The 22,046-nt window shown below is 37.4% G+C and overlaps 1 protein-coding gene across 5 annotated transcripts in view; it reads left to right on the top strand.

Moving 5' to 3' along the window:
* KIF16B (kinesin family member 16B) overlaps positions 1-22,046 on the top strand; it is a 272,147-nt gene that overhangs the window by 114,250 nt on the left and 135,851 nt on the right. For all 5 annotated transcript variants that reach the window (XM_016122017.2, XM_036229690.1, XM_016122013.2 and 2 more), the window contains 3 exons: positions 13,182-13,301; positions 14,098-14,149; positions 15,513-15,650. In XM_016122017.2, the coding sequence (XP_015977503.2) occupies positions 13,182-13,301; positions 14,098-14,149; positions 15,513-15,650 (310 nt within the window). The remainder of the gene's footprint in view (positions 1-13,181; positions 13,302-14,097; positions 14,150-15,512; positions 15,651-22,046) is intronic.

The following is a 22,046-nucleotide window of genomic DNA, read 5'->3' as shown; positions in this document are numbered from 1 at the left end:
TTTGTTATTCGTGTTTGAGTTTGGTTTTTTTAGATTTCAAAGTGAGGCCGTACAGTATTTTATTTGTCTTTCTCTGTGTCTTTTTTCACTTAGCATAATACCCTCAAGGTCCATCCTTGTTGTTGCAAATGTCAGGATTTCCTTTTTTCTTTTTTTTTATGGCTGCGCAGTATTCCATGTTATACACACACCCCCACCCACTACATTTTCCTTATCCATTCATTCATAGATGGACACTTTGGTCATTTCCATGTTTTGGCTGTCATAAGTTATGCTGCACTGAACATAGGCTGCAGATGTCTCTTTGAGACACTGATTTCATTTCCTTCAGGTATATACCCGGAAGTGGAATTGCTGGATTATAGGGTAGTTCAATTTTTTGAGGAACCTCCATGCTGTTTTCCATCCTGGCTGCACCGATTTTCATTCCTTCCAACAATGTACAAGGGTTCCCTTTCTCTACGCCCTCTACAACACTTTATCTCTTGTCTTTTTGATAACAGCCATTCTGACAGGTGTGAGATGATCTCTTACTGTGGTTTTGATTTGCATTTCCTTGATAATTTATGAAATTGAACACCTTTTCCTATACCTGTTGTACATTTGTATGTCTACTCTGGAAAAATGTCAGTTCAATTCCTCTGCCCATTTTTTAATCAAAAATTTTAAAATTGAGTTATATGAGTTTAATATATACTTTGGTTATAAGCATCCTAGTAGATATATGATTTACACATAGTTTCTCTCATTTTGTAGTTTGCGTTTTTGTTTTGTTGATGGTTTCCTTTGCCGTGATAAAGTTTTTTAGTTTGATGTAGTCCCACTTGTTGATTGTTGCTTTTGTTGCCTTTGCTTGTGGTGTCCAATCCAACAAATTATCACCAAGACCAATATCAAGGAGCTTATTGCATATGTTTTCTTGTATTTTGTGGTTTCTGGTCTTAAATTCAAGTGTTTCATTCACCTAGCATTGATTTTTTTATATGCGGTGTAAGATAGGGGTCTAGCTTTATTGTTTTGCATATGACTGTTCAGTTTTCTCAGCACCATTTATTGAAGAGACTGTCTTTTCTCTATTGATTATTCTTGCCTCCTTTGTTGTAAACAAATCGTGGATTTGTTTCTGGGCTCTCAATTTGGTTGTTAATTTATGTGTCTGTTTTTCTGCCAGTAGTGTACTATTTTGTTTAGTGGAGCTTTGTAATATAGTTTGATATTGGGAAGTGATGCCTTCAGCTTTGTTCTCTCAAGATTGCTTTGGCTAGTCGGCGTCTTTCGTGGTTCCATACAAATTTTAGGATTGTTTATTCTATTTCTGTGAAAAACACTGTTGGAGTTTTTCAATACACTAAGGATTGTATTGAATATGTAGATTGCTTTGTTAGTATGGACATTTTAATAATAATTCTTCCAGTCCATTAATCTTTCAATTAATTTGTGTCTTCTTCAGTTTCTTTCATTAATATCTTATAGTTTTCAGTATACAAGTCTTTTACTTCTTTGATTAAATTGATTCTTAGTTATTTTATTCTTTTGGATACAGTTGTAGATGAGATTGTTTTCTTAATTTCTCTTTCTAATAGTTCACTGTTAATGTACAGAAATTCAACAGATATTTGTATATTGCTTTTATGTCCTACAATTTACTGAATTTGGTTATTCTGACAGCTTTTTGGTGGAGTCTTTAGGGTTTTCTATATATAATATGCCATCTCCAAATAGATAACAATTTTACTTCATTATTTCCTATTTGAATGCCTTTTCTTTTTCTTGCCTAATTGCCCTGACTGAGACCTCCAGTACTATGTTTAATGAAAGTGGCAAAAGTGGGCATCCTTGTCTTATTCCTTAGAGTATGTTAGCTGTGGGGGACTTTTCCTTATTGAGGCCTCTGGTTTTTCGTTCTTGGCTGATGCATTTTTGTTTCATCATTTTAGACTTCCGACTTCAGATCATTATATAACATACAATAAAACTCATACATGGAGATGTACTTAAGATTGAGTGAAATATATTTTAACAAAATAAATTTAAATACATTAAGTATGATATATTTAAAATTTTAATATAGAAGGATGTCACTTTAAAAAATAATTATTACATGCATTGTATTATTTTGATTATAAGTGTATTTGTTATAGAAAATTTGGAAAGTGAAAAAGCATTAAGAAAAACATTACCCAGAGATAGTCTCTTTTCCCGTTTTGGAGTATTGCATGAGATGTCTCTGTCAGGTTCAGTCTTTACTTGTCTTTCTATCTTTCTCGTATTTATTTATTGTATTTACGATATATTCTATATTTATAAGTATATGACATATCTCACATATACACACACATACCATCACATATACACTCACACAGTATAGACTGAATCATTTGCCTCCAAAATTCATGTTGAAGTCCTAACCACAATGCGACTGTATTTGGAGTTAGGGCCTTTAGGAGGTAATTAACATTAAATGAAGTCATTAGTATGGGACCCTAATTCAGTAGGACTGGTGGCCTTATAAGAAGAGGAAGAAAGTGAAATCTTTCTCTTTCCACTATTTTGCGCATGTACCAAGGAAAGTCCCCATGAACATACTGGGAGATGGTGGCCTGCAGATCTCAGAGTGAAATCTACCTTGCAGACACCTTGATCTTGGACTTCCTAACTTACAGAACTATGAGAAATACATTTCTGTTGTGTAAGCCACTCAGTCCACAGTATTTTGTTTTGGTAGCCCAAGCTAACATGTGCATGCATGCATACACACACGAATCCTATATGTACACAAACACACACATTTAAAACAGAAATCGAGGTCATTTTCGGTATAATATAATAGATAGTTTTAAATTTTTTGATGACTGTTAGCATAAATTACAGTGTGATTAAATATATATTTTTTCTAATATATGCTGCATGCTTTCCCATGCAGCTGAGACTAGTTTAAATTTTTGTCATGATTTAAAGTTTTGTTTTGTTTTAGACATGGCCATTATATAGTGATAGCTCAGGTTTGTTGATATTTGAGGGGTCTTTGTTTTTCTTTTTTATTTCTGTAGACTGGAAGACATATAACAGATTATTTAAATGATGAGTATAGCAGAAGTGGACAGTTACAAGTGCAGGGGTAATACGTGGAAAGACATGAGCTTTTATGTGTAGGCTCTTAGGGAATAGCACGAAAAGATATGTCAGCATTCATTTTGGAAATTTCTGTTCTGAGTTTAGCTGTGTGTTTTCAGCCAGCAATATAAGGCTCAATTTTCTATCTCTAAAGCTGGGTGGGGCTTGGTAGAAACAGGAGTGCCCTGAAGGCCAGCCTGAGGCTCTCTGAATACGCCCTTCATTTGTGATATCAGTGGGTGACTACACAGAGCCCGCTGTTCCTTCTTGGGTCTGGACTATTCCAGACCACTGAGTCTGTGGGATAATTGTGTGCTGGGTCAGGGAGGAATCACTGGCTGCTGCTTTTGTAAAGTAGATCTGATAACACTGGCTCCCTTGAAAAATTGGTGTCAAGCTAATTCATTATATTGCCCAAAAGGAGACAACCTTTCTTATGGCCTTGATACAGAAGCACGTCATTTTTTTCTGTGGCACTGTGTTTTTGTTTGTTTGTTTGTTTGTTTGTTTTTTTTACTAGCATACTATACTGAGTGATTAAATGGAACTCAGGAGGAAGGACATGCAATCTATGACTAGACACTGGTAGCCCATTAGTGTCCAGCCTGGCCCAGTAGAGTTGAAATTTGCTAAAACTCTGAGAGTCTGTGGGCAAGAATTTTGTTGAATTAAATATTATTTGGAATAATTCTGTCATATAATTCTGTTCCAGGACCCTGAAACTTTTTGGTTAAACAAAAAAATGTTAGTTGTGAATTTCAGGATTTTTGCTTGACTTTTTTTTTTTTTGTAATTCTAATTATGCTAATGTAGCAAGATATGGTTATTAGTGATAATAGCTACTATCTGTAATACTGATAAGTTGATATAGATGAATCTACAGATTAACAGATTGGTACATAGATATATCTTATGTAATATAGATATGTCTTTACATGTAACATAGATATAGTTACAAATCTAGAGATAACAATATGTAGATAATGTATAAAGGAGTGTCGTTTTTATTCACTGATGCATCCCCAGCATGGACTATCACCTGCCAAGTAGCAGATGCTCATCAAGTATTGAATGAGTTGCAGAAAAAGCTAACTGGAGGATGAAGGGTTTCAGGTTGATAAACTGCAGCACTTACTCCTTTGAGCATCCTCCAAATATACCCATGCCCAGGCCCTGCCCCTGAGATGCTAATTTAAAGAGCTAGTGCAAGTCTCAGGCATAGTATTTTTAAAAAAACTTCTTAGGTGATCCACTGGTTTAGCAGGAAACAAGCAATGCGTTGATACAAAACACTAGCCTTGTTTTTGACTGAGATGCAAGTGATTAGGCTGGATAACTATGGTCAGTGCAGAGGAAGGGTCTGTTGAGGACCCAAGTAGGTTCTAAGTGTTTCTCAGGGAGAGGGAATGTGCAGGTAACATTCAGGTGGAGGGAGGAACTGGAAGGCTGTCCCAAGCAGACATCATCACTTGAGCAAAGCCTGGGGGGTGGAGAGAAGTGCGTCATTTCTGTGGGGGAGAAACAAGAGTAGGATAGCTTTACCAACCAAAGTTTAAGGCCAATGTCAGATTGAAGCTTTCTGGGTTACAAAATGCTATTTAAAGTGATCCTTGTGCTTAGCTTTCTTACCTAGTGTTAAAGTTTGTACAATATAGACATGTCCTTGTAGAACTGTCTGGTGCACTCTGAGTATTTTGGGCTTCTGTTTAGGTCAAATATACTAAAGTACTTGTGATCACAAGATCCTGCTCTACTTAAAAAGTCTAGTTAAATATTAATGTGAGGAAATTTGCTCTTGCATATTTTCACACGTAATTTCTTTAATTGGTATTATGCATTTTGCATAATTTAAATACAGACATCTGGGTGATTTGCTCAGCCAGCAGAGAGGACTATTTCATCAGAAAGATCTACACAGCATCTTCTCTGAATTGCCTGCCAGCAGTTAGCTGTGTAGCATTTAAATAAAGAATGATGTTTCTGCAGTAGGAAGTGTAGTAGAAATTGAACTGGCCCCAAGAGTTTCTGTTCATTAAAAGGACAATATTAATTTTATTTACTGTTTAAAGGTCAACTGCCAGTATGCCAGGAAATTTATATTTGTTAGTACCATTGAGTATGCGATAGCCAGGTTCTTCTCTTGCTGTTTCTGCCCTGGTGAGTCTGGGACTGTTCACCATCTGTCTAAATGTGTTTCTTTTGACCACCGGTATTGTAATGTGGATTGTTTGAAAGTCATGGGAAAAATACAAAGGCTTTTGCATTACCATTTCGGATTTTATAATGTAAGATTTCAGTCTGATATCAACTTCATGATGCTAGGTTCAGATATTTTGGATACTTGTTAAATTATTTATGATGACAGTCTTTTAGAATTAAACCTTTACATTTAAACAAGATTCTCCTATAAGCTTGACCTATTCTGGGCTTTTTAAGTATTCATTTGAGGTTCAAGAGCTGGTTTTGTTTAGCAAGGAGCATAAATAGGCCAATCTCAGCCCTGGGTTCAGAGGTCATGAATACTGTTCATCAGTTTGGTTCTTGATGACCCCATCCCTGTCTCTCATCCCTGGGGCTTGATTTGTCCTGGACCCACTATTTGCTTTCTGGAAAAGCAGATAGACAACAAACCGATAATATAATTTTGATAGCCTTCAGTGCTCTGAAAACAATAAGCCAAGTGGAGTGATAGAATGTACCTGGGGGTAGAGGAATAGTGGTGGGGGAGGACATAAGCTTTATCTGAGCAAAGACTTTGTCCATATCACTCACTGGTGATCTCCAGGAGCTGGCAGCATCTATGATAATAGCTGACTGACAAGAAAAGGCAAGCCACAAAGATTTAAGTGGAGGATTTCCCGGGCAGAAAGAACAGCATGTGCAAAGGCACATTGGGAATGAGGAAGTCACTGTGACTGGAATATTGTGACTCGAGTGGAGAGTGGAGGGCATAAGGTTGGAGAGGTGGCGAGGGCTGAATTAATTGAGATCTGGGCCATTTCAGTCTAAATGCATAAGAAGGCATTGTAGGGTTTAATGTCTGATGTCTTAATATTTTGAAAAAATGTCTCTGGCTGTCACATGAAGAATAGGTTGTAGGGTAGTAAGAGAGGAAGCAGAAAGATCAATTGGGGTATGTCAGAAACTCCAGACAGGAGACGGTGGTGGCCAGACCAGGCCAGTAGCAGTGGAGATGGAAAGTCGCGGATGATCCAGACTGTCCTGCAGCTAGAGCTGATGGACCCACTGACGGTGTGGCTATGGGTTTCGAGGCAAAGGGAGGGATTGATGGTGGCTTCTAGATGAACTCACCTAACTTCGTTTCCCCCAAATCCCCCCCACCCCACCCCGCCCCCCGTCCTGTGGATCACTAATTCTGTCTTCCAACTTGAACTTCCTTCTTCCAGGGGCTTCATCCTGATGCCGATCCCTGGTCATCCCTTGCCTCCCTAGGTCTGTGGTATCTGCCAGACCTTTTCAGTTTAGGTAGATTTCCAGTCCTTAATTTCCAAAGACTGTTCTTTCCCTTCTTTTTCTGTTTTTTAATCTGATTATGATTCAAAGAACATAATTAATAGAGCTCTCCCACAAAGGATTACATGCTACCAGTCAGCTTTGCAGGGACGTGGAACATGCTGCTAGACACGTTTTTCTTCACCTCATCATTCCCTCTGGGAACATAGCAAAAATAAAGTTATTTCCTGGAGGAATGTGAAGGAGATTCTTGTTTCTTTTCATCATAGTTTGCTCATGTTGCATGGACAACAGGTAGAGGAAAGCAGGATGACAGTTGAGGCATTGACTTCCTGGTAATCTTGGCAACCATTTTCTTTCTCTGCTAGATGGACAGGACTCTTTCTGTATGCATAAGAATGTACAAGAAACAGTGCTCGCTTCTGGGTAAATGCCAGCTTGTGGTGTACTTTCAGGATTTCAGAGATAATTGGTTTGTGTTGAAAATGATTGTTTCATTTTTATATTATTCAAGGAACATGTAAATTACTTGACGACACTTGCTAGTTAAATTGATGAGTGAGCTTTAATGAATCAGCAATACCCACGTACTGAGCTGTCTGGAAAGTATAACCAGGAAATGTCAGGATTTTTTTTTTTCCATAGCCATGAAAATCTTTTGGGTATTTATTGAATTTTTGCAACTTTTGCAAACTTTCTAATTTCCTTATTTCTTATTAAGAAGAGTATGTAAAACAGATCAGAAGAATGTCTCTCCTTACAGTCAGTGTAAACTAATTGTCACCTTAGAGCCCATCTTCCTCTACAGTGTTTATCAAGCAACCCCTTCTCCCCCCCGCCGCCTCCCTCCTCCCCCCACTAATTCTGACCCTCTTTACTCTCTGTTTCTGTTCATTCTTCACATCCTTGCCAGATTCATCTTCTGTCTGAAGTATCAAACAGTTCCTGTCTTCAAAATTCTTGGTTGGCTCAATCAAAATAATGACCCATCTGCCTAGCTTTTCAGATAATTTTTACAGGTTTATTAGTTAAACTGGATGTCCAGAGGTGTCTTTTATATGTACCCATATTTTTCACCTCCATATCTTCAAGAAACCCCTCAACCCAAAGTACCTCTTGTTTTTTTCCTTCCCTTTTGTGGCCTGCTGAAATCCTATTTTTGACCTTGATGTTAAAGAGGCAGTTGGAGATGACACATCATAGATTTCAAAGAAACGAGATAATGATAAAAAGCAAAACATCTGGCTCTGCAGCAGAAACCACTGTAAAATCACTAATAGGAGTCAGGTGAAAAAGGTCGTGACTGGCTGCTGAGGAGGAGGGAAGGTTGTAAGGGTATGTTCCCAAGCTTGTACCTCAAACTGAATTAGTGAGGATTCTAAAACCCCTCCTCAGTACCCTCAGGTCAGGGAGGAACAAATTCATTTTCCTGCTCCTATTAAGGAATCATAGATGTGGCTGATGGTGATAACTGGGAAGATGCTGACCCTCTCTGTAAGTGAAGGCCGGTGAAACAATGAGCAGCCTGAGAGAAACCGTTCCCATAGGAATGGAATCTTTTCAGGCAGGAGGAAGAAGCTCAACAGGGGATATTTAACTGCCTTGTTAAGTGAGGGCAGAGCCCAGGAACTCAAAGCTTGTACAGCTTGTCGGCTGATATTTCCTGCCCCTCTGTCATTCCATCAGGCCAGAGAAGAGTGGATGCAACACTGACTGCTCAGTCTTTGAGCTAGAAAGATCCTGGATATGGCAGGACAGGAGTCAAGGAGTTACCCATCCTGTGTTAGAGCATATGAAGTTTCTGGAGAGACACACCTAACCATACACAAGATAAGAAAAAAAAAGAATAGGGCAAGTATATAAACATAGCTCTAAAGGTGGATGGATGGCTAAATGGACAGACAAACAGAATGGACAGACGAACAGAATGCAAGAAAAAGAATAAAGCATGCAAAAGATAAAAAAAAAACTGGGTCAAGATGAAAATATACCTAAAGGCAAAGAAAGAATTCTTTACAATTGCTTCATTCTTTGGAACAGGTTAATAAGAAACAAGAATTTAATAAACAAAACAAGATGATAATAAAAAGCAGAATTAGATGAAACAAGAGAGATTGTAGACTTAAAGATAGACTTGGATATCTAAAACAACATCCATTGCAGGACCAGTAAAGTTAGAACTATCAAAGAAAACAATAGATGCCATTGAGATCAAATTAGTAAAAGTTAAAGGTTCGATTATTTTAATGAACAAGCGAAATGATCAAGATATTAAAGCAATCAGAAGCTGAAAGATAAAACAAAGACAATGTACTACAAGGATAATTAGTGTCCCCAAAGTACATAGTGAACAAATGAAAAAGAAAATGGAATATAAAAACAAGACAATTTTCATGAAATGAAAAATAAATAAAAGAACTGAGTCTGTAGATTAGAAGACTGTATTGTGTTCCAGGAAAATTTAGAGTGCAGAATGTCTAATATTGAGATCTATCCTAATTAACTATTGAATTTCAAGTATAAAAAAATTCAGAGATCCAGGCAGAAAACCAAATTATATTCCATGGACAAAAAGTCAGATTAGCTTCATATTTCCTTAGAGCAGCATTCAGTTTCAGAAGACAGTGTCCCAAGGGAAAGGAAGTGTGAGCCAGCGTGTGGCCCAAATTAGTGTAGCTCTGATGTCATTCAGGTGTAAAGGCAGGAGGCAGATATTCTCAAACATGTACAGGGTTGAGTATTGGTGCTTAAAACCAAAACTTTTATGAAAAATGTATATTCAGTGTTATCGACCTCTAAATGTTTCATAATGTCTTAACTTAGAAGGATATTTTAGGAAGTATCTCTTGTAGTGAAGAAACATTTGGTTGAAATTCAGCAACTACTTTTCCTAATGTGAAATTCAAATAAAATCATATGCATTTAAAAAAAAATTAAAGAGTAGTTTTGCTAGGGAATAATTTTATTTTTTATAAAAGTCTTCCTGCCAGTCTGACTTCCTCCCTCCCTTCTCACAGGCACACTGGGCATGTGCCCTAAGCCCCAGTTGTGACTCTCTTCCTTCCGTTTTGCTGTTGTAGCCAAGTTAGCAGAAATTAAATGCACTTTATACTGTGAGGCATCTCTACAAAATTCCACTAGTTAATTAAACACATAGACTATTCCACAAAAAGATTTCGACATTTAATATTTGGTTATCAAAAAAAAAAAAATTCCTCTTGAAATTACTTACTCCCTAGAGTGCCAGATTTTCAGCACTTACTGAGTGATAGCTGTGTACCCAGTGCAGTTATATTCACCTAACATGTTCAGTATGAGGAAACACAGTTTCTACTCTTAACGAGTTCTTATACTTTAGGTGGCACAGGTACATTGCCACAGTTTTCCCAGTGTTTCCCAAACAAAATCTAGCTTTCAGGTGGGCTTCTCAAGACAGAAAAATAGATTTTTGTTGTTTATAAGTTTTTATATTGATTTTCACTTATTTATTCAGGAAAGTTGTTGAGTTTTGTCAGATACAGTGCTAAGTATGAAGGATGTGGTTATGATTAAGAGGTTGAATCCATGCTCAATCTCAAACGAGTATAGTGGTTAGTTACATGGGATGCTCTCAGCGAGCCAAGCCCATGTGTGGCCTTCTTCCCTCCCATCTGGGCAGCCGTGCCTGCAACTCACCTGAACCTCTGGAACCTGCCAGAAGTGATGCTGCAGTTGTCCCAGCACTGGACACATGTTTTAAATTCAAAGGTTGAAGAAAAACGTATGGAATATATTATTTGCAAATGTAATGAACATAATGTTTAAAGTAAGTGGATTCTGTTTTGACACTTTTAGTCATGCTATAGCTTTCCTTTTAATGCAGATATTGGTTGCCAAAAGATTTGTTTCAATACAAAATATGTGCAGCTATACATATTTTATCACTTTCTTTACTTGGGACCCAGTGTGCCTGGAGTTGGGAAAGTGGTCGCCAGCTCTGCTATTTAAATATTCCATCTCATCAAGGAGGTGCTTCATAAATTATGTATAACAGTAGATGCCACTCAATAAATATTTTATATGTGATAGATATTTTTGTCTGAAATCACTTTTTCACTTGAGCAATGATTTAAACCCTCGTTTTTAGTTTTATTAGGTGACACTTTTATAATATCATGTAGCAAATGCAGCTTGAATGTCATAGAGCTTTAGGGCAGCATTAATCATAAATTCATTGGCCTGTACTCTCGATTCTGGAAAACTTTGTCTTAATTCAGATTTTAACCATTCTATGTATGGAAGCGTGTGTGAGTATGGCTGGTGTGTGTGTGTGTGTGTGTGTGTGTGTGTGTGTGTGTGAGGTATGGGTCAGGACAAGTGATGCTTTTTGACCTTAATGGCTTCAAAATTTAAATGATTTTCAAAGTTTCTGAGACTTACCTTAAAGAAGGGGAAGAAAAGGGGTTTTCAGTGGTTAAAAAAGAAAAAAGAAACCAAACTGGTTTGGGATGTAGCCCAAAACAATTTCTCTAGTTTGAGAGGGAGCTATTAGAATTTAAAATATTGCCTTTCGGGGGATTTATTGTCCACTTTTATGCAGAAGGAAAATACCTGTGTCTCTGGACTCATGAGAATAGTCACTCTCCTTTTCATATGGACCCAGAAGCCTGGAACAATTCATTGCCAGAAGGCTGCCTACCATGTGTGCGGTATTGTCACAGTTCCGAGATACCAGACCTTCCAGTGAGGACGTTGTTTTATGAGATGGAACTGTATGATTAAATTCTCCACTGTAATATATATGTTTTTAAATTACATATATTTAACTTCTTGAATTCTCTGGGCAGAAAGAAACACACTAATAAATTCGACTAATATCCAGGGAACAGGGGCTGGCTTATTTAGAGTGCTCATTTCAGCTAAAATTTGCAAGGGCCTTGGTGTAGCAAATCAAGATGACTGGAGTCTTTGACCTCAAGGCCTGAAGTTCTGAGCCTTGGGATGAGAACCTGGCTGATAAGAGGAGTAATTGAAGAACAATGATACACTTCATTTCCTTCTCTTGAATCTAAGTAATGCATCGGTCATTTTCTCTGCATATCTATTTAATGGTTATTAAATTAAATTGCTTTCTTTCAAGTTGTGGTTTTTATGTTTTCTTTTTAATCATCTTTTCTGACACTTCATTCCATTGCCCTCTTACATGACTCCAGCTCTGCCTGTGTGTGTTTAAAACTCAAATGTCTGAAGAGTTGAAGGCTTGAGCGACTTCTCTATTTTCACCGCCCTCCCCCAGAATCTCTTAGGAGCTCCCTTGTCTGTGCGGTTGTGAAGTTCTGAATCTTTCACCTACAGAATGGCAGACTTGTATGCTGTTTTAATATTTAAATAATATTTAAATATTATGATATTTTTCCCATAATTAAAAATCATCTGGTCCAAAATGTCAGTAGTGCTGAGGTCAAGAAACCTGGCTTTAGGAGAAGAGAGGGAATAAACGATGCCAGAAGAAACAGCAATCACAAAAGCTGAAGGAAAAGCAATGACTAAACCCTGAGATGGGGGCAGGCTGACAACTTTGAGGACAGCAAGGAGCTGCGGATACCTAGAGAGGAGTGAGCAAAGGCGAGAGTGGCGGGAGATGAGAGCAGAAGGTTAGCAAGGGATGTGATTGTGTAGTGCTTTGTAGAACCTTATAAAGATTTTGGCTGTTATCTCAGTGAAATGTAAGGCCATGTAAAGGATCTGAGCAGGCAGGCAGACACACACACACACACACACACACACACACACACACACACAGTATTGAGTTAAGGGAGAGGTCTGCCTGGGAATTTAGATTTGAGAGTCATAGCATATAGATATCAGGTAAAGTCAGGAGACAGGATGAGATCATCAAAGGAGTGACTGTAGATAACTAGACTTCCAAGGATGTCTCTCTTGGAGTGGGTTCAAGAGAGAGCAGGAGAGGAGGAATTAGAGAACCCTAAGTGTAGGGAACTTTGGAGATTATTTTCTCTAATGGTTCAGAGAGAAATTAGTGGTAGCTGGAGGGAGATACAGAGGTAAGGTAAGTGGTGGTAGTGATGGTGATGAGAGATATTTAGCAGATTTGTATGTAGATGGGAATGATCAAAAATAGGAGATGATGATACAGGAGATAGGGTCAGGTAGCTCTGTTATACCTGTAATTAATGCACAGGAAATGATTGCTCTCAGGAACATGCACAGTTTAACGTAGTAACTGGAGAGATGATGCCAACAAATCAGGAGACATCTAGATAGTAAGTAAAATAAAGTTTCCAAAGAGGGGGAAAGAATACTTTGTAGTTGGTTGGTTATAGAAACTTTTCTAAAGAAGACAAGATTTGAGCTTGACTTCAAAGAGGTTATATATATCTGGCAATAAGTTTAATTGATTTTATATTGAGCTTTTATGTTTCAGTTTCACTTTGCCTACCATATGCCAGGATTTCAACATAAAGTTTAAGGTCCATTTTTCTTGTAGTTTTTTTGATGAGAACATTTTCTGACACTATAAAGAATGTCTGGTTAGAGTTTCCCTTTCTTCAAAATAACCTTCTTTTTATTTTTATTTTTCTCCCTAATTTCAGGAACAAACTCTAGCCCTTAGGAAAGAAGGGATTGGAGTTGTTTTAGATTCTGAACTGCCCCATTTGATTGGCATCGATGATGACCTTCTGAGTACTGGAATCATCTTATACCATTTGAAGGTAAAAACTGCTTAAGTGGAACATTCTAATTTTGTTTTCAGTTTTCCCTTTAGACACTAGCAAGTTTTGTTATAATATTCTATGTCCATGAACATAGCTATTGTATTAAAGAATATACAACACATCCTTGAGTCCTTTGGGGATTTTCAACAGTTCTTTGGGATTCTGTGGCATTAGAATTCCCAGTTATGGAGTTCTAAACTAAATGAAAATTCATTTACTTTGCCTTCTAATTTGTAGAATCAGTAAGAGGGAGGTAAGGAACAAAAAGGCAGATAGACTGAGGAAGAAAAGTCACAAGCACTTAGAACTGAGGTTGGCTTTATGTACAGTTTCCGCATGTTATTAATAAAATTGTTTCTTCCGTCTATATTATTAGACGTGGTCCTGGGCAGGCTATTCATGTCAAGAGAGCAGAATCTCTGCATCAGCATCAGTGCACCTCTGTAACCTTGACCTAGCATCTTCTCTCTGATCCATGGCTTAAAACGAGAATGGTATTGCACTGTGCTTTGTGGGCTCCCACAAACTATTTTTAGACACAAAGAAACCCCTTACCACTGGAGGAGAAACACTCACCTAGGACACTAGCAATGCCTTCCCCAGGATATTGCTGTGGCCTTCCCTGGGACATGGGCCATTTCTGTGGTCTTCCCTGGGATATGGGACATTGCTGTGCCCTTTACAGGGACATTGCTCAGCCCGTTGGTCATCAGGTTGCTTGAACTTAAATGTAAAGTGAAGAAACATACCATTATCCTCTTACTAATAAATTTTATTTGACTTTTCTTCTCAGGAAGGTCAGACATATGTTGGTAGAGAAGATGCTTCAACAGAACAAGATATTGGTGAGAATCTTTATAACTTTCCTCTTCCCAATGATATTTTAAATCATTTAATGAAGAACTTTCTTTGAATGACAGGCATGAAGTAATTTTATATATATATATATATATATATATATATGAACCTTTCAAATATGTGTTGATCAGTGTATTTCTATAATATCAAAGTCAACTCAAAGAATAAGTTAATTTAATGAATAAAACAGAACTATGAATCTTTTACCCCCACTCTACATGCATTCTATGCTCTGTCAAGTCTTCCAAGAATATAGTTTTTGAAATCACTCTGTTCTTGTCACAGTGGGACAATAGTTGATGGAAATATGCCAACAGACACAAGTAGAAGATATAAGACTCCTTAATGGGAAGGTTATAGACAGTTACGTGCACAAAGATGATGAGGGAAAGTAGAATACATACAGATACAGTATACATATAGATGGAGGCATGACTTCCTGGGTTTCACAAAAGTCTTCACAAGACACACAGATAACCAGGGATTCAGCCTGAGCAGGGTGGGGGACCTGCCAGGTTTTAAAAGCCTAGCTTAGAGAATTTGTGGTGGCAGCAATGGTGGCGGTTAAGCATATGTGAGTGGTAAGGTAGGGACTGTAAGGGGAAGAATTGTATCTTTTCAGCTGTTTTTAGAAGTGCTGGTGATGAACTTGCTTTCTTGCTAAGTGAAAGCTGTTAATCAAGCCAACCCTAGCATATTCCTACATATATTTACTGTTTCCTCTGCAACTGGGAGAACTGAAACCCAATTTCCAGAAATTTTTCTATTTCTATTTCATCTCTTTTGGGTATAGCACATGTTCTGTGAGATCTGTGGAGGTCCAGTTCTGCTGTAATTGGCACAGACTGTGACAGTGCACATCCTGGTACAGGTTCTGGAGACTTTTTTGGGTTTCCCAAGGTCAATGCCATGCCAAGTTTACCTTTGTTTCCACTCCTGGAACACCGTGTCTATAAATGTCCCCTCCATTTTACTGTGACTTTTAGGTGGCTGGTAAATGAAATTTATTCAGCATTAATCCTAACCCTAACACAGTGGTGTTTGGTTAAGACAAGTTACTCTACTGTTTTTCCCCCTGAAGATGAAATAAATTAATCTCTCAGAACTTATTTCCTTATGCAGGTGATATCCAGACACTTTTTGGTAACATTGAAGGGTTACCTTCATTTCTATCAGTTGATGCCCTAAGCTCCTGAAATTCAGTTTCCTTACCAAACATAAATGTTCACATCACGATGTTTACATGGACAAGGAAAAGTATTCATTGTGGGAAAACAAATAAAGGTTGGGAATCATTGTACTAGGTAACCAAAGAAAAATTTTTCTTTCTCCTTTCTTTTTCCAACTTAGTTCTTCATGGCCTTGACTTGGAGAGTGAGCACTGTATCTTTGAAAATGTTGGGGGGACGGTGACTCTTGTACCCCTGAGTGGGTCTCAGTGCTCTGTGAATGGTGTTCAGATCATGGAGGCCACACACCTAAATCAAGGTATCTGGGTTTTGGTTTTCAGAGCTTTTTGTGTATGCTGTTGCTAGAATACAAGTTGACTAGGTAATGAGGGAACTTGTGCATCTTAGCATTAGTTATTGATTAAGTATTAACCCATTTCCTGTTTAGAAAAAATAAGTGCAGCTCTCGCTGCCAGCATTAATTTAATTTTACATAAATATGCGTTTTGATCCTGAAGCAATGTGAAAATAAAATATAAAAACTGTTCTTGGAATTATTTCTAAACAGAACTTGTCTCCAATCTTAATGTAACAGAAATGTATACATAAATCAGATTCATCAAATGACTCTTTGGCTTTAGCTAACAACTGTTCGTGTGTGAATGCTATGTTTTCTAGGATTCAACATTTTCAGTCATCGAGAATGACTGTATTTTGTAAATGGAAATATCACTACTAAAAACAGAATGCTATAAATAGAATGATGTCATTTGTTTCCCAAGACTATCAGCATACTAGAACGATGCGAAAATAATAATCAAAGAGATATTCTGTGGCAAACTTTGGGGGTAGGGTTAAGACTGTAATCTGCAAATTATCTCGTGGTAAACTCTGCCAGCTGGAAGTGCCACTAACGAGTATTCTCAGGGCAAACAGGAAATGGGTTAAAAGAGTGATGACTGCTTTATTATGCTGTTTTCTCTTTCATTTTGCTGAAGGACTTCTTTATAATACCCATTGTCTTGTTGAATTAAATGGGAATGTGCATGTAGTTGTCTTAGATGTTATTTTAAGTTAAAAAAGTATCCTTCAAATGCAGAATTTTAACACAATGGTTTCTTTTAATAATTACCTTATTTGTATTTCTTCATGAAAAGTTATGCAGTATCTTTTGAAAAATGTTAATATTATAGAAAAGTTGCAAGAATAGTACAAAGAACTTTTTAATTTCAGAAGCATTTGAAAATAAATTGCTAGTATGATGCCCCACCACCCCTGAATACTTCAGTGCATATTTCCTTAAAACAATGGCATTCTCATATGTAACTGCAATACAACCGTCCAAATTAGGACGCTAACACATACATTCCTACCATTCAGTTTTCAGGCTCTGTTCAGGTTTTGACATTTGTCCCACAATGTTCATTATGGGTCTAGTAGTTAGTCTGGCATTCGTGTTGCATTTGGTTACCATTTCTCTCCACTCTTTTTCAGTATGAAACATTCCTTGGTTTTTTCTTGACTTTTATGACTTTGACAATTTTGAAAACTGCCGGTCAGATATGTTATAGACCATTCCTCTATGTAGATGTAAGATTTATATGGTGCTTGCTCATGATCCAACTAATATTATGCGATTTTGGCAGAAATATCAGAGGACTGATACCATATTTTTCTCATGTCTCATTACATGGTTTCTTTTGACGTTACCAGTGATGCTCATCATGATCATTCGATTAAGGTGGTGCTTCGCTGTGACGTTAGTCTGGTTTTAGTATCTATCACTTTTCTGTGTATGTGTAATAAAATTTTTATTCTGATGGTTGCCGAATGATGATTTTCTTCATTCTACATTCATTTTTTTTTTAGTGTAAAACAACTTTCTTAAACAACTTTTTAAACCATTTTTACAAAAAGTTGGCTTTTTACTAGCTTTTTCTAATTACTATTTATGTATTCATTTATTTATTAAGATCAGCAGAGCCACATGGCTTGCTATTTTATTTGATAGGGTTTTGTTTATTTCTATCATTATTTATTTTGATACTCAAATTGTTTCAGATTTGGCCAGTGGGAGTTCCTTCAGGCTGGTTTCTCTGTCCTTTTGGCTTATCTCCATCTTTTGTGAATACTTCCTCATCTTCTGACAGGCTCATCTTACACTTTCCTACAATCAGCCAGTTTCTAAGGAGCTTGGTTCCTTTTAGTAGAGAATGAGATTTAGAAACCAAGATTTGAGCAGCTCAGTATGCTCACTGCTGAGGAGTTATCACTGCTTCCAGGTCCTGTCAGTCAACAGAGTTATGGAAAGAGCATGTGCACGCACGTGTGTGTGTGTGTGTGTGTGTGTGAGAGAGAGAGAGAGAGAGAGAGAGAGAGAGAGAGAGAGAGAGAGAGAGGTCATTTATAATCATTTACATATTAAATATCTATGTTGCTAACCAGGAATTCACACCAACTCATCTAATTCCACCCCAACACCTTAGAGTTCATTCTGGTTTTTTATTTTTTCATATTTGGAGCTCCCTTTTCGGACACTGACAAACCTGCCTCTTATTATGTAACCAGTATCCTGTCACTGCTGCCCACTCTCATGCAGGGACCCTTCTCTTCTTGCTCAGGCTATGACGATCCATGCCAGGTGCCCTCTCCCTTCTCATAGTGCAGAAGCATGTCCCATGCCTCCCTTTCCCATGCTAGTGTCTACTTTGCTTAGCCCTGCCTCGTGACTTTTGGACTGAATTATACCAGAAAGAAGGAGAGAAATAAGTTGACGTTATATTTTAAGCCTTTTTTTGTATATTTATAGTCTTTATAATTATAGCTTTTCATGGTTCCATACCTGTTGTGACATAGGAATTGGGCAGATGGAGACTGGAAAGCATGTATTATTGGTGTTACCCAAATCATAAGTGGAAGTCAGTTGCAAGGAGTTATCTAAGAAACGAGGGATACATATAGCATGACTAGGATGATGATAATGCTTTTATAAGAGGTACATAGAGTCCATTAAAGACATCCTAAAAGCAACAGAGGGAGCATTCACCCATGTACCCACCTACATATCACCCACCCATCCATCAATCTCTCTATCTGTTCTTTACTCTTATTTTTAATTCTTATCGTAAGTTGAGCTTGGGAAATACCTGAGTGCCCTGAAGCTGGCTAGGAAGGTCAGAGGTCAGCAGTAGCCGGTGACCAGCCCAAAACAAGGACACAGTAAGCACCCAGTGATCATTACCAAAGCTACATTTTCTGCCTTTTTGCAATCAAAACCAGAGCCCTGGCCATATGGGATGGAGAAGCCAGTTCTTGCCAGGCAGTAGTATTTGTCATGGTGAGAGGCTGTCTCTGCCCTGAGCCCATAAAGTCACCGTAATTGGCTGGAAGACAAGAGGTCACCGTGTAGGGCATTCCCAAGCACAGACCCTAATGCTGTCAAAGGGGTTAGTTAGTTGGATGGTACACAGTTGACTGATGACGCCACCAGTGAATTATGTAACTGGATCTAGACTGCAGTCAGACCACCTGTTTGTTCTCTCTTAGGACCTCTGATGGAGGTCCTGCTGCTGTTCTTCCAGGCAGTAGGGGTGGTGCAGGGATCATGGCGAGGATGAGAGATGTTTTCTTTTTGTCCAGTAGGGGTCGCTGTATTTGCTTCATGTCCCTCAGGTCAGAGGAAGGTGACTGTGTTTACTGTTGTAGGATTTTACAAGAGGTTGTACTGGTTTTTAATACCGTTAATACATGAGGAGAATAATTTTATTGTTGCCTGCTAGAATCATGGGAAATAAATCATGTATTTTATCTCTGATCAACTTGAATGTGTGTTCCATATAACCTTATGTCTCCTTATAACCACTTTCTCATATTGATTTAGCTCTTTTCCCAGTATTATAATGTTTTCTGTTTAAGTATGATTTTCATATTTTTTAAATATACTTTTCATTTTCTTTAATCTACTGTTTTTTTCCTTTGTGATTTTTTTTTTTTGATAATTTTGAAATCTGCCACAGAACTACTCAACATTATGTTTTATTTTTTTGTTATTTCTTTATGACTTGGATTTTAGAATGCATACTTAATTGTTTAATACATCTGGAGTTAATGGCTATGTATAGATCTAATTTAATTTCCCTGACATTGGTATATCATTTATTATAACCTTCCTCCTACACCCACTTCCTTTTTGAAGAAACTTTGTTTACCAAAAATGAAAACATATATAGCATTTATATCTACTTCTTGTCTTTCCACTTTATTCCATTACTTTGTGTTTCTACTTTTGTACCAGTACCACACAGTTTTAATGCTTTTTTTGTTATAATATACTTTAATTTCAGCTTTCATCTGAGTGGGTTTTGCTATTTATGTCTTAATTTGTTCAAAGAAATTTTAGAATCATTTTATTCTGAAATACCCTTTGAGAAGTTAGATTTGTTCTCATTAAAAAAAATATATTTCCATCTTGTGAGTTGTATATTCTGTATGTGTTTTGTATTTAAATTTTCATCTATTTTTTCAATAAAACTTTGAAGGCTTTTAAATATGTATGTATGTATGTATATATATATATATATATATATATACTTGGCGAACTGTGTTAATTCATATATACACAATTCTGAACATAGCTGTATGCATTGACTGCCAAAAAATGAGAAGAAAAAACCTCTTTATTCTATAATAATCTGTTTTCATGATAGTGTTACAGGTTTTTAAGCACAAAGGGTCTTTAAGAATACCAGTTTAAAACCATACAGGGAAAACGAGGCTCAGAGAATTCAGTGACTGGATTCTAGGACTTTTGAGTCTTGTGTGATGTTTTTCTAGATATGTAGAATGCAGCCTGGTGTGTTTGTGTAATTTAGAGAAGGAGTTATGGTTGGGAACAACCTGGGGACATTCATTAGTATAAGCAGTGCTTGAATCACAAATAGCCCAAAAACTTCAACATTGGCTGCTGGGTCCACTTGGCCTTGTTTTCCAGCCATCAGACCATTTCCTCTGTGTGTTTTCCCTGCTCTAGCCATGTTTCTCTGGAGCTTCTGCAGCCTACACCCCCCACAGTCCTGGCCACTGGATGCTTAGAATGAGTGAATTGTGGTGGCCACTGTTCCTACTGTGTTATGGGTTAAGTAAGTCTCATGGATTTGCCTCGACGCTGTTATGTGTAATGATGTTTCTGTGAGAAAATCAGTCCTGAGTTCCAAGGAACATACTGAAAAATGAACTTTTAGAACACATAATTTTTAACATGGGAATTGTCTAGAACTTAATATTTGATGTTGGGGTTCTCCCCCAAACCAACCAATCAACCAAAAAAAAAAAAAAAAAGATGATTAGCTTATTTATTTAGTTCAAAGAAATTGCATATTCCATTCCCATTTGCTTATGTAGCTATAATTACATTTCAAATTCTCTTGTGGATTGAGGCATGGTAGATAAATAATAAATATATCTCTCTGCAGTATTTTTATTAAATGGTTTTTTATCTTAAACTTTTACCTAAATTGAAAGTCCATTTAAAAAAATATGCGTTTTTAAGTTAGCGATGACTGGAACTAAATTTTTGATCTTCATATTGAAGATATGACTTGTCCTAATAAAGTAGTAGTACTAATTGGCATTCAAGGTTAATTGTCAGAATTCTCTCTCCCTGAGGGGTACTCTTAATTGTTTTATTACCACGGTGCCATGATTTCCAGACCTGAGGGGCTTGAGTTCCTTTGGCGTTCTCCTCTGCTACCAAACAGCTTTTTCAGTATCACTGTTAATGAAATTGACATAAAAATGCCATGCTCCAAAGTGTTAAAACACCATGCACTGAGTAAAAATGTCATTAGCAAGTCTTAGGGCAGTGAAATGCAAGATGACTTTGTGTTTCAAGGCATTATGTGAAAGAAGCAAGATAAGACTTTTTTTTTAATATACCTACTTTAAGACTGAAAGAGTCCATCAAAGGAAAACTGTGCACAGTCCTTCAGAAATTAAAGGTTAGAATTCTCCACTTAACCTTTCTTGATCTTTGAGCCTTATTAAAATGAGAACTGGAACACATTTTTAAAACATAAGCTGTATGATATATTTTTGTGGTTATAAAAATATGTAGTAAAAATAAAATGTGAATGAGACTGACACATAATTACTTCTCTCAACCCCAAGAATGAATGTGCCTGTTAAGAAAGACTCCTCGTGGCTAACTGGGCTCAAATCTATAAAACAGCTTAGTAGTCATTGCTAAACGGCCTCTCATGCTCTCTGCGCTTCAGGAAAAAGCTGCATTGAGTTGCCAAGTCGCCAAGTGCTCCTGCTATTTGAGTTGACCCTTATAAAGGAAATTCTAGGCTTATAAATGAACCAATGGGTTACAGACCTGCCTTGGCCAGTTGGGACTACACAACTATATCCTCATTTGCATCTTCCACCAATCAGTGTCTCCATTCTGACCAACCAGGATGGTGCTATTTGCATCAAACTGTGAGGATTTGCAGTCCTCATTTGCATGAGAATGGACTGATCAGGGGCTAGGATCAGAAATCTCTACATAAGCTTCTCCTCTGCCTCAGCGAAGCTCACTTTCAGTTTCTATCAAAGGCTACATTTTCCTGAAGCTGAGCTGCAACCATGAGGCCGAGCTGTAACACTGGATTTCAACACTGGAGCCTCCTCACCTGAGCTGTTCCATAGCTGTGCTATTTTACTATTGGACTGG

The sequence above is a fragment of the Rousettus aegyptiacus genome, unplaced genomic scaffold (assembly GCF_014176215.1).
Source record: "Rousettus aegyptiacus isolate mRouAeg1 unplaced genomic scaffold, mRouAeg1.p scaffold_m13_p_12, whole genome shotgun sequence".
In the NCBI taxonomy this organism is placed as follows: domain Eukaryota; kingdom Metazoa; phylum Chordata; class Mammalia; order Chiroptera; family Pteropodidae; genus Rousettus; species Rousettus aegyptiacus.
The sequence above is the reverse complement of the archived record's forward strand: the minus strand, read 5'-3'. Positions and strand labels throughout refer to the sequence as shown.